Here is a 12,069-nt window from a genome sequence, read left to right on the forward strand (position 1 = left end):
AAACCATATTTTATGCATTCTTTGTAATCAAAATTTTGTTGCCATGAGAAGCCGCAGAATTAAATCTTATAAATGCGAATTGACAATATGCTTTGTTTTGAAACAAACTAAACAACCTTAAATCTAACCTACTAAAAGTGACAAAACAATGTTGATTTCATGGCGGCCTTTAAAGAGATAGTTCCCCCAAAAATTGAATTTCTCACTCTCTAGTTGTTCCCAATCTGTATAAAGTCATTGAACACAGAGAAAGATATTTGTGCAAATGCTTGCAACCCCACAGTTATTGGACCCCATTGACAACCATAGTAGGAAAAATACTTTGGTAGACAAAAGTGCCCCAGAACTGTTTGCAGTCCAACATTCTTCAAAATAACTTATTTTGTGTGCAACAGAACAAAAAAAGATAAAGTAGCTATTTTTTCCACTACGGTATGGCACCCAAGAACTGTTTGGTTTTAAGCATTCTTCCAAATATCTTTCTCTCTGTTCATCAAAATTCAAAACAGAAATGTAAACAGATTTAGAACAACTCGAAGGTGAGTAGATGATACCAGAATCTTTATTTTTGGGTGAACTATCCCTTTAACACGTTTTCGTGCACCGCGTCTAGTTGGTTTACGGTACATGACAGCATCGTTACCGTGGAAACAACAGATGCTAATAAATTCGGGGCATAAATAAAATGGTTGAAAAGCTTTATACATTTATTGAATGATTCCGTTTTTTGCTGTTAAACAGTGTTATTAGCAAGGTGTCTTCTGTGTATGATCTGACATTCTGCGCTTCAAAAGTAAAGGGTGTTTAGTTCATTCGACCTTCAAATATATCGTTTTTTCTGGACTTTCCGAGACACATGGGGGACAGCGAAACAACTCCGAGTGAAACCGAAGAGCAAGAAGCTTCGGTTAATGCTATTGAGTTTATTAAAAACATCGGTAAGTAATTTCACACATGAGTGGCATTAAGCAAATGACTTTTCTAAATAAAACAATTTTAGTGTGCCTGAGTCTGAGATGCTACATTAGGGTCGGGACCATCTGTTAATGCCATCAAAAGGCGCTGCGTTCAAAAAGTGCATTGTGACAGCCGTAAGTAAGTGCAGTCACGTTTAGTGTCTTTTATAACAAGATCCTATATGATAATCTTCTACAGTGAATTGTTTTACCCTGCTGAGGAGAAACAATAGGCCTACTAATTTTAAAAGCTTCATTATAAAAAACATTGTACCATCATAACCATTGCAAAATGTATTTATGTACTGTGTATATCTGGGCCTTATTCCAGAGTTTAATAGTGTGATGTATGATATATGTATGCAGATGAAGAGTTTATTTCCATAATCACACAACTCAGTTTATAAACATTTTCAAAAACGTTTTTTATTGTGCATTCCAATTAATATCAATCCAACAGTCGGTTTGTTTTAATTTAAGCCATAATAATTTAAAAAACACAGCTAACTAACACAATAAAAACATGATTTATGAAAAATTAAAAAATATATAGGCCTACTTATCTCATTTTCGAAACAAACTCTTCATATGTTTATATTAGTTTTTTCTGAGCAGGACAAGAAAGGGGAGGTCAATATATGATTCGATATGTTAGGAATTCACTTTGTACTTTCACTGTCAGCACCCAGGGATGTGGACCAATGTGTGTTTACGGATTCACTGGTGATTGTGTCAGATTCGGGCAGAGAACTGGGAGATTTCTCTGTGAGTGTCAGTAGGGCGAGCTACAATGAAGAGCTCTGCTTTCTCCTTCATGCCAGCAGTCACGGGGTGATTGATGAAGTCCCTTGCGGCACATCGATTGTGGGTGAGATAAACTTTCTTATTACCTTCCACTTTACAATTTATTTAATAATGTAAGATGCACATGTTGTTTCAGTCATTGTTTTTTTCGGTTGGTTGATTTATGTATGTTCTCTTTTATCGTTGACAGCTTATATATCTGAAAGGCTTGAGATATTGGAAGAGAATCAACATGAATATGTAAAGGTATGTTTTTCTTGTCAAGAACATTTCCCAATAGACATATTTATTATGCTTTTACCCTTGTTTAAGTGTAACGTATAATGTAATATCACAGTTTGTTATTGTTTCAGCTGGAACATCAGATGCTGGACCGGAAGGTACATATGGTTCGACAAGATGATCAACTTGTGGTTAACAAGATGATATCAGAGAAGGAGGTAAGTATCATTCTAAACATTTTGAGTAATTCTGTGCAAAAGATTTGAGAATCTGAAATAGAGATTCTGATCCACACTTAAAACTGGTGTTTAGTGCTTTACTTTTTACCCATTAATGCACGATTTCAATGAATTTATTAAAAATAAAAAATCTATACTTATTTATACTATCTTGTTTTGATAGTTTGTGCCAATATGAAATAACGCCTTTCTTTTAACTGAATCTTTAGGGAATTAAGACGCAAACCCACACATTTCCATTGAGCTCTTTAATAGGCTTTGTATCTGAGGCTTCCAACTTTCTGATCCTGCGCATACTGTCTCGGCAAAAGATTGTTCCAGAAAACATGACATTTCTATCATTTGATGCAGATACGGTGATATCAAAGTCAACCTATGTAAGTCCTCTGAGCTTGCTTGTATTTCCTGTATTTCATTCTCCCCGCAGTGTTTTTGTCATATTTGTCAGGCTTTGATGTCTTTTTAACAGTGATGAACTTTGTTCGGTTTAGAGAGCTTTCGGGTGGAAGGAACAGAAGATTGGTGAAGAACTGATCAACACATTTGGAATAGAAAGAACTTTATTTTCTGCAAAAGACACCTCTTCAACTTGGCATTGCTTGTTTCTGCCTGATGGGTAGGACACCCTTATCTTAAAGAAATACAGCAGGTTTCATTTTTAAGTACATCTAACTTCTGACTAAATTCAAAACATTCCTTAAATATCATGAAACATTGGGGTAGTATTTTCTTTAGAATGTTGAACTATATCTGAATGAAACAGTTTCTGCAATGAGATTAAATAGTCGGTTTTGATTTCATGTCGACTCGAACTTTTCCTAAAACATGAACTTTTCCTAAAATATGTTTACACCCAGGCATCTAGTAAGCAGAGTACAGTTGGGTTCACCTGCAACGATGAAGCTACTGCATTTGCCTCTCTTGCTAGATGGAGGTTTGAAGACTTAATTATTATGCAGTCTGCTCCTCTTGATCATTAAAAAAATATATATAAAAAAATATGTAAGTAAATAAGATTTGTTTTTCAGTGGACAAAGACCAGATTCCTGTGTTTGAGAAGAAGCCACTCATTTGGGAAGAAGACATGGAGCTTTACTCAAAGTTTCTTGACAGAAAGGTGTGTATGTCCATTCACACTGATCACATAAATATTTTACACATTTAAAATCACGTCAAAAAACATTGTGTTTTCACATCTACACCTTATACGTACAATATTTGTACACTATGCAATATAGAGCTCTTCCTTTGGCTTTTATTTACGTCACAGGAGGAGCTCAAAGCGGATTACACCTCCTACATCAGACAGCACCCGGAACTAAAAGCTTTATTGGCTGATTTCCTGCAATTCATGCTGTTGAGGAAACCATCAGATGTCTTCTCATTTGCACGTGACTTCTTTGCACCCTTTGCTTCTCAAAGTCCTCGGAAATCCCTGTAAAGAATCACAAAATCCAATGTTTCCAGAGATGCTGGATAACAAACCCTAACCAGCGATTTATGTACCAGAGAATTTAAATAAAAATGTTCCCCAATTAAATCATGCTGCCTTTGCAGTAATGTTGTATTTAAGTAAGTATTTGGTGCATGCATGTCGTTGCATTAGAATCTAATGATTAAATAATTAGATGCAAGTTTTTGTCGGAAGAAATAATTTTTTTCATGTATTAACAAATACAGAAATAGATACATAAAGTGTTTATCAATGTTTCTTGTGATAAGATCACATATATTTTGCCAAAATGGTCTTACAAATGGGCAGTGCCAGAATAAGTGAACCACAGTTTCAGGGTTCAGTTTTACAGCTGTCACAAAAGGTGCAATTAACATCAATATCACTTTTAAACTTTATAAAGTAATGTTTTACATGGTATATTGTATGTATTAATTTGAATGTTTGAACTTTGTTTGTAATTAAATACTCATATTCTAATATGAGTAAATATAAGGCAAAGTCACAGAACTCTCTTATAGATCTGTTCCTTGTGTTTAGGGAAAAACAGATATTGGCTACATAAGTACTTACTATATTAAGTGGGGACAATTGTTGAGTACTAATTCTTTTTTTGATGTTTTAACAGCATACTGATTACAGGAGAAATTGCACCAAAAACTTTTGCATATTCCCCTGGTGTTACAGGAATCTTATAATGCGCCAAAAACTCATTGTAAGTGAAAAGAAGACCATTTGAGTTATATAGCTGATCCACCAAATGATGCCATTATCAAACCACTGTTTCATAAACAACGATTTGCGCTTATATAATATATCCCTATTGTTCCATATATAAAATGTATGTGGTGAAAAGTTATGCTTGAAAATCAATGACCATGATAAAAAGTTTTGAGAGTTTCACTGGTACTTTATCAATATTATAATTACAACTAAGAAGAAAATGTATATTACCAAGGTTAGAAAGAGTATGGGAGGGCATGAAGTTCCCGATTGAGTAAGGATTCCTTGACTCAATGTCATGTTTATGGGGATTCCCACGGTGACGAAAAACATGAGCACCAATCACAATTGTTATGTTGTTACTTCCTGCTTCGAACTGGAAACGCTGCTGTTTTGTCTGAAACCGAAAGCAATCGAGTAGTAAAATGTGCCGGACTTGCTTGATTTATGTACGTTAACTTTACGTATTTCTACGTTGGTTTCAGTTGGCTGTTGTACAATTATAAAGGTAAGATGAGTTTTAGACATTTTAGTAGAATGTTGGCAGTAGAAAACGTTAGCTGTCAATGTGCTCAGTGTTTAAGGGTTTTTGCCGGGAAGTTTAAGAAGTGACAGCGGTGTAACGTTACACTTGTGTAGTGACAAGCGATGTTTAATTTACTTTTTTAAAACTTTTTTATATTCTTATCCTGTATTTTAAAAACAGTGTTAATGACCTCAAGGGAACTTAGCCTAAACGAAACGTCATGTATTGATGTTGGGGGAAAAACAAAGCTCATTGGTATGTTACATGTCTGTACTTGTTCATAATAGACAATACTGGGTTCACAAAATTAAAAATAAACACAAAATTCTTAATACAGATTCAAGTTTAAAATATTAACAATTGAACCGAATTTGTAGCAACATCAAAAAAGGGAATTAAGCTGGGGCCTAAAAACAAAACATTAAATAATTAACCTTACGTTGATGCAGGTCACGTGTTGACAGGGCAACCAATAGAATCATAGTCAGAAGAAATAACAAGCGATACGTCAACGGCGCCGCCATATTGGTCATGGCAAAGTAGCATGTAAACAAATGCAAGGAAACGGGCGAGCTGCGCTTTTTCGTCATTAAAAGCATAACGTTTGCAATTCTTGTTAGCACAGCACTCACATAACACACGAGATACGTTGTACTCTTCCAACTGGCTTTCTTTTATTACTCAAACAAAACAACGTGCTCACCCTCAGACACTGATGATAGGTGGCCTGAATCACGAAGTGACTGCTTTCGATTGTCTTATAGTGACTGTCAATGGTGAATTAGGACACTACTACAGCTGTTACACTACTACACTACTACAGCTGCTACAGCTGTCATGTGTGAAGGAATATCCCAAAGGCAGCAAAAGTAGGCAATAATAAGGAAATAGAGTAGCCTCGCACTGTTGAACACGTCCTGTTCCTTAGTAGAAATCTTTAGATTTTTCTATTACCCTCAAAATAAAATGTGAAGTCCCCAGTTCACAATCACGTCACAGTTCTTCTACGATTATTTAATTTCTTCATGTATATCTAAATGAGCCTTGCTTACGACGTTTCAGGACTAAGACAAAAGTATCTGAAAAACTGCATTTGGTGATCGAAGCACAATTATAAAAAAGTTATTTAGTTTTGTTCCATTTATTGATTTTTTTATTGTAGTCATATCGGTAATTCATACAGTATGTATAGCCTAAGCGCTAAATTAATAAAAATATTAAATACATATAATACTATTTTTACATACATACATGAATACATACTTTTGCTTATGATCTGACAAAGTTTATGTGTGCATTTATATTTCATTCTCCCTATAATCTTTATTCCTTTAACGTATCTTCTTATTTTTAAGCACAACATGAATACTCTAAAGCTGCTTGAGATTGATGAGGACCTCACAAGTAAGGAAGTGGACGAGCTTAAGTTTCTTTGCACGGGCACGGATCTGCTTCAGAAAAAGCGTTTGGAGACAGTACGTGATGCCAAAGATCTTTTTTTACGACTGGAAGAGCAGGGACTGCTCGATGATGGACTGCTCATCCCTGAGCTTCTCATCACAATTGGGCGCTTTGACCTGCTCGTCATCCTCGATATGTCTAGAGAGGAGGTGGAGAGGCACCTGCAAACAAGTGACACAAGAAAGGGGGTCTCACCATACAGGTATGAAGAAAATGAACTCTAGGTTGTTAAGCAATCTTTCAAAGCACTATTTTATTATGTAATAGATTTTAAAGTAGATCTTTATTTACTACACATGCAGAAGTAAATTCTCAAGGGCTGTATCCTCTGTCAAATAGTTATTTTCAGAAATGCTACAGTTTTTTCTATAGTTAGTTCTTGATCTTACATTTTTGTCTCTCTGTTCATCACAGAAAAATGCTTTATAAATTGTCTGAAGGCATGACTGATGAAAACCTTAGTACCGTGAAGTTCCTTCTCTCTGAGGAGATTCCCAAATCAAAACTAGCAACATCTTCTGTAAGTTGTGTAAAAATGACCTTTTGAATATTGAATTTAGCTTTTCTGAATTCAGCTGTAAGGCTGATAATGTTATTTGTAAATAACAGGTGTTTTATTATTAATTATAAGTTTCACTTTGTGTAACTCTATGTGCCTTTTATTATACAGTCATTACTAGACATTTTGATTGAGATGGAAAAGCAGCAGATCCTCGGAGAAGACAAACTAGATAATCTGCAAAGAATTCTGGAAAAGTGTGACAAACAACTGGCCGACATGATACAAGATTTCAATAAAATTCACAAAAGACAAGGTACAAATAAAAATCAAATTGTTTTCTGTTTTCAATGATCATGTAAATCTTAATGTGTTTGAGATGTTTCTTAAATTATATAAAATGCAAATGTTTTTGTCCAGTAGGGGGCAGACCTCCTCTACAGGAAGTTTCTAACCGCCAGCCCTCCAGACCCGACTATCCTAAAGTAAATATTGCTAATGTAAGATGGAAGTGTGACGGTGGTCATTAATGTTACAGTAAAATTCAGATGTGTGTTAATACATTTAGCAACTTTTTAATTTAGGTCAGATTGCTTAATCAGGTCACCAAAACTGATGATGCACTGCCATTTCTGTACATCTTTAGTTCAGGAACATATGTTTTTAGGTTTAATCAGGTCCATAAGAGCATTTTTTCATATCTATAAGGGATCAGTATGTTCTTTAATGCCTTTTATATTATTTTAACACAGCCTATAGAGACAGAGGTACCTGCACGTAAGTTATACTCTCCTATTATGTTTCATAACGTTTGCTCACCAAATGAACATTCTTGTTTTTTCAGAAATAAGTACTCAAAAGAATATCGAGAAAACAGCACACTGACTTTGTGAATCTCTTTTTTTGCTATTAGACTCTTCTGGAAATCTTGTTTCTGATTCACAGCCTCCAGAAAAACTTGAAGATGTAAAGACAGATTACATTTCATTTGTTATACACACATATACATTTATATAAGACATTTCTTTCTAACATATTCTCTTTGAAATTATTACTTTCTTTTGTATTCATATTGAAGGAATACTATGCCATAAGCCATCTGCCTGTAGGATACTGTCTCATTGTCAATAACTTCAACTTCGAAAGGTGCCAAAATGTGAAGTTGGGCAACAGGAGAGGCACAGAGAAGGATGAGGGTAATTAATACAATTCTGTAACTTTACTAATGACAACTGTATTTCTTACAGAAGAAAACTTCAAAATATGATAATTTTTGTTTTAGAGGACCTTATAAGAGTTTTTAAGAAAATGCATTTTGAGGTCGAGGTGCACAACGATTTGAAGGCTTCAGACATGCTCGATGTGGTGAAGAAGTTTGCCAAGAGGGATCACACTCAAATGGATGTTTTCGCCTGCTGTGTCCTCTCCCACGGAGAGAAAGGTGGAGTGATGGGTGTAGATGGCCAACTGCTTGAGATCCGTGACCTCACACTGCCCTTTGCTACATGCAAGTCCTTGGCCAGCAAGCCCAAGCTGTTTTTCATTCAGGCTTGCCAAGGTAATCTGGGTCAGGAGGCTGTGTGGGTGCCAGATGGACAGGAGGACAGTACAGAAGAAGAAAGGTATGAAGAGGATGCTAGTATGGTTCTGCGAAGCAGCCTTCCTAAAGAAGCTGATTTTCTTATTGGAATGGCCACGGTAGAGGATTATCAGTCCTTCCGGCACATCAAGGAAGGGTCTATCTATATCCAGGAGCTCTGTAGACAGCTGGAGAATCTCTGCCCCAAGTGAGTTGAAAATGGGATGTTTCCAGAGTGGTGCCATCTTGTGCAATGCAAAGTCTGTGATCTTATTATAAACTTATGTTCCACTTGAAAGTTTGACTTTCAAAGTCAAGTTGCGAAGTCAATGTCTGAATAATTCAATAACCAGCATATTTTGTGTACCATTTATTTGCTACTGCTGGCTGTTGATCGCCCATTACTGTTAGTCACTCTCATTTAGAACCATTACGGAATTCTAGTAAAAAGGTTATTCACTTATTAATGTAACATCTGCTTTTCTTGCAGAAAAGAGGACATCTTGTCTATTATGACAAAGGTGAATTGTGAAGTCAGCGTCAAGTTGTTAAAGGGCCATAAGCAGATGCCCGAACCTCGATATACCCTCAGAAAGAAACTCGTCCTTCCCATGGCCTCGAGCTCCTGAACGGGTTTGTGTTGGGCAAAATTCTGTTACCCAGTCTTAGTTTGGTACAACTTACAGAAGGACCAGAGTGCTTCTGTCATATGGATGAATGATAAAGTCAGATCTTAATTTTAAAATGTTTGTAGAAATATGAGGTTATGGTCATTTCTCAAAGTTATGAATTGAATTTGTATGTACAGTAACAAGGCTTGTATAAAGAGAAAGTAAGAATAAAACATCTATGTTTGATACTAGACAGTTAGGAACTAAATGCTGACACAAGAAGTTTAAATGATTTAGATTTGAATGGAGATGTAAATGATTTCTGGCCTTAATGTACAGTAGTAAAAAAGTAAATCATTAATGTGGAGACTATGAATCTATAAATTAGGACTGTCAAACGATTCATTGTGATTAATCGCATCCTGAATAAAAGTTTGTGTTTAAATAATATATGTCTGTGTAATGTGCATATTAATTTATTTATAAATTATATGTATAAACACATATAAATACATGTGTATATATATTTAAGAAATATGTACACTTTGTATTTATTTACATTCACTAATTTAAACCATACGTACATGTTTATTCATTCTTAAATAATATATTTAATGTTTGCATGTATGGGTATGTTTTTATAAATACAAAATTTACAAGCTCAGACGTATATTATGTAAACACAAACTTTTATTCTGGATGCTGTTAATCACAATCGTTTGACAGCCACAATAAATTGAAGATGCAGTTTCATTATTTCCCCTAAAGTCAATGTTTATTACTTATTGCACCATTTCTTTTAAAGCTGTAAATCCTGTGAAATTGTGCAGGTCTTAAAATGTGACACACAATCTGTTTAAGTAAGACTGAAGTTATTTGTAATCTTGATAAAAGCTTCACAAGGTTTTGACAGACTTTTCAATATTGTCCTTTTCATAAATGTATCTTCTGTTTGGGAACAGGAACATATTCTAGTTTTATTCCTCACTACCTTATTGTGACTGAGCTGGCCAAACACATTTTGTATGTGCATAAGAGTATTTTTCTTTTATTTAAAGATGATCGTTTTACTTTTAAGATCACCTTGGACTTTTTGTTGCAGGTTTACAAGCTATAAACCTGTTCTTATGTGATATCTATGTTTTTGGTCTGATCTTTATATATATAATTACAAACACATTAACACTTTCCTGTAGCTCAGTGGTAAGAGCATGGGTTCGTCCCAAGGGGATTGCACATACTAAGAAACAAATGTATAGGATAATGCAATGTAAATCGCTTTGGATAAAAGCGTCTGCCAAATGCATAAATGTAAAAATAAAAAATAAACAGGTGGTTAACGGGTTAATTTATGGTCACATCTTTTTTCTTCACATCCTGCTTACTATATTGCATACATATTGTTTGGCTATTGTTCGTTGTTATTCTCTATTATTGAGACTACTTTATTAACCAATTCCCATTAAAATATAACATATTATAATTCCACTCCACTTACGGCCATACAATTACATTTATGGTTGTTCTAGGTTTTATGTGCAGAAGCAACTCCTGTTGTTTCGAGGGACTGAAACGGAACCAAAAACTAGTGGTCAAAGGAAGTGAATCAGCCATCAAAACAGAAATGTTACACAACTTTACTGGTTTAAGCAGAAGTGTGATGTCTGATTGTCCATTCTTAAGATTTTCAATTATCTTTGGTAGGCATTTAAAGATCAGCACCTACAATGTACCAGTGTACATGACTTTTTGAGGAAAGTCTTTGTGCAAACACTTGGCGGGAGAAATCAGTTTAAGTGGCAATGCTTATCATTCCAATATAGTAAGAGGTGTGTATTATATTAGCCTGTTAAGCACTTTAAAAATTAAACTTTCACATTATCACATCTTGACACTACACAATTTGTCACTTGACTGTGTGTAGATAGGCCTATAAATTACCTGCAATTCGTGATTATGTGAAATTATTTCTTCTTTTTAACTAAATCAATCATAAATCAACGTTTCCAGTCATAACACATTTTTTTCTGTCCATGAATAAGTAACAGAAGGTGTCGTTTGAGAAATGTAAGGTTTTTGTGCTGTTTATTCTGAAAAACCAGTCTCCCAACATGGCGGACACGATGACGTTTTCAATGTATATCTACTGAACACAGATATTATCTTCTTTAAAATACCGAGTGTTCAAATGAATACACTCATAACTTTTAAAGCTTTAACATTTTCGGTAAATTCAGTTTCGATAAAACATGAACCTACTTACATTACTTTTACACACGACAAACATGACTAAACATACAATTGTTCCTACCTGTAGTCAATACAGGTGAAAGTTTATTTATGTAGAAAATACGCTTTTAAATAAAGCGAGCTTTAAAAACGCGAAAACAAACAGGCCAATGAGCGCGTTGTGCTTCTCGTGGGAATTGGCCAATCACGCTTCTCCATTTGGCGTCCCACTGTTACGTAACGGTCATATCTGATCTTAAGTCAAACAGAACTCGTCTCGCTTTACTCCTTCTACAACTCGCGCGCTTATTGTTGACTAACTTGTTTACCGTTGACTAACTTCTGTTGACTTGAAGTTAAGATGGGTCAGAATATTTGTCGATGCGTTAAAGCTGACAGCGCAGACGATAGCGTGTACGAAGCGACCCAAAGTACACCTGCACGATCGACCGCGAATTCGCGAGATTGTTTACCTCCGCCAGGCGGTTCATCGGATGGACACGGATCTGCTAAAAGTGATGGAGTGAAGAAAAGGAGATTTTGGAAGTGGATGAAAGGTCGAAAAGCAGGTCAGAGTGCCAGTGAAGTAGCTGTTGTGCCCGCTGACAGCAGTACCGCAGGTAAACATCATGACGCCTTGCGTGTATGTAAACATATGGGGTCAGATCACTTCTAAAAGAAATGTAGCTCTAATATTTTAGTATAAATCATCAAAACTATTAACATCTCAGTTGTGTTGAGTTATGTTGTGACTAGCCAAGTTTAAC

General features: G+C 35.3%; 2 protein-coding genes across 5 annotated transcripts; both read left to right on the plus strand.

Annotated features, from left to right (window-relative positions):
- Nucleotides 1-856: 856 nt before the first annotated feature.
- On the plus strand, nt 857-3,758 carry catip (ciliogenesis associated TTC17 interacting protein; the record flags this gene model as incomplete). Its single annotated transcript, XM_079460061.1, has 9 exons — nt 857-938; nt 1,639-1,824; nt 1,951-2,006; nt 2,114-2,200; nt 2,431-2,598; nt 2,713-2,837; nt 3,079-3,155; nt 3,250-3,338; nt 3,492-3,758. The coding sequence occupies 9 exons, from the start codon at nt 857-859 to the stop codon at nt 3,660-3,662; spliced, it is 1,041 nt and encodes a 346-aa protein (XP_079316187.1). The 3' UTR covers nt 3,663-3,758.
- Nucleotides 3,759-4,779: 1,021 nt separating this feature from the next.
- On the plus strand, nt 4,780-10,419 carry casp8 (caspase 8, apoptosis-related cysteine peptidase). Of its 4 annotated transcripts, none has more exons than XM_079460216.1 (10): nt 4,780-4,905; nt 6,279-6,586; nt 6,799-6,904; nt 7,055-7,199; nt 7,304-7,368; nt 7,636-7,660; nt 7,797-7,849; nt 7,962-8,079; nt 8,166-8,670; nt 8,953-10,419. In XM_079460216.1, the coding sequence occupies exons 2-10, from the start codon at nt 6,285-6,287 to the stop codon at nt 9,089-9,091; spliced, it is 1,458 nt and encodes a 485-aa protein (XP_079316342.1). In that variant the 5' UTR covers nt 4,780-4,905; nt 6,279-6,284; the 3' UTR covers nt 9,092-10,419. The 4 variants fall into 4 exon arrangements, with proteins under 4 accessions (XP_079316342.1, XP_079316340.1, XP_079316341.1 ...); XM_079460214.1 differs by having other exon boundaries at nt 4,799-4,905; nt 7,304-7,383; XM_079460215.1 differs by having other exon boundaries at nt 4,799-4,905; nt 7,307-7,383.
- The last annotated feature ends 1,650 nt before the right edge of the window (nt 10,420-12,069 follow it).

The sequence above is a fragment of the Barbatula barbatula genome (assembly GCF_947034865.1).
Source record: "Barbatula barbatula genome assembly, chromosome: 7".
Taxonomy (NCBI): domain Eukaryota; kingdom Metazoa; phylum Chordata; class Actinopteri; order Cypriniformes; family Nemacheilidae; genus Barbatula; species Barbatula barbatula.

What these genes read in the sequence shown, in the direction of transcription:
- casp8 (XM_079460214.1), top strand. Translation starts at nt 6,285, where the DNA reads ATGAATACTCTAAAGCTGCTTGAGATTGATGAGGACCTCACAAGTAAG. An exon ending in CAAAACTAGCAACATCTTCT is followed by an intron (nt 6,905 to 7,054) that starts GTAAGTTGTGTA and finishes TTTATTATACAG; the next exon opens with TCATTACTAGACATTTTGAT. An exon ending in CTCCAGAAAAACTTGAAGAT is followed by an intron (nt 7,850 to 7,961) that starts GTAAAGACAGAT and finishes TTCATATTGAAG; the next exon opens with GAATACTATGCCATAAGCCA.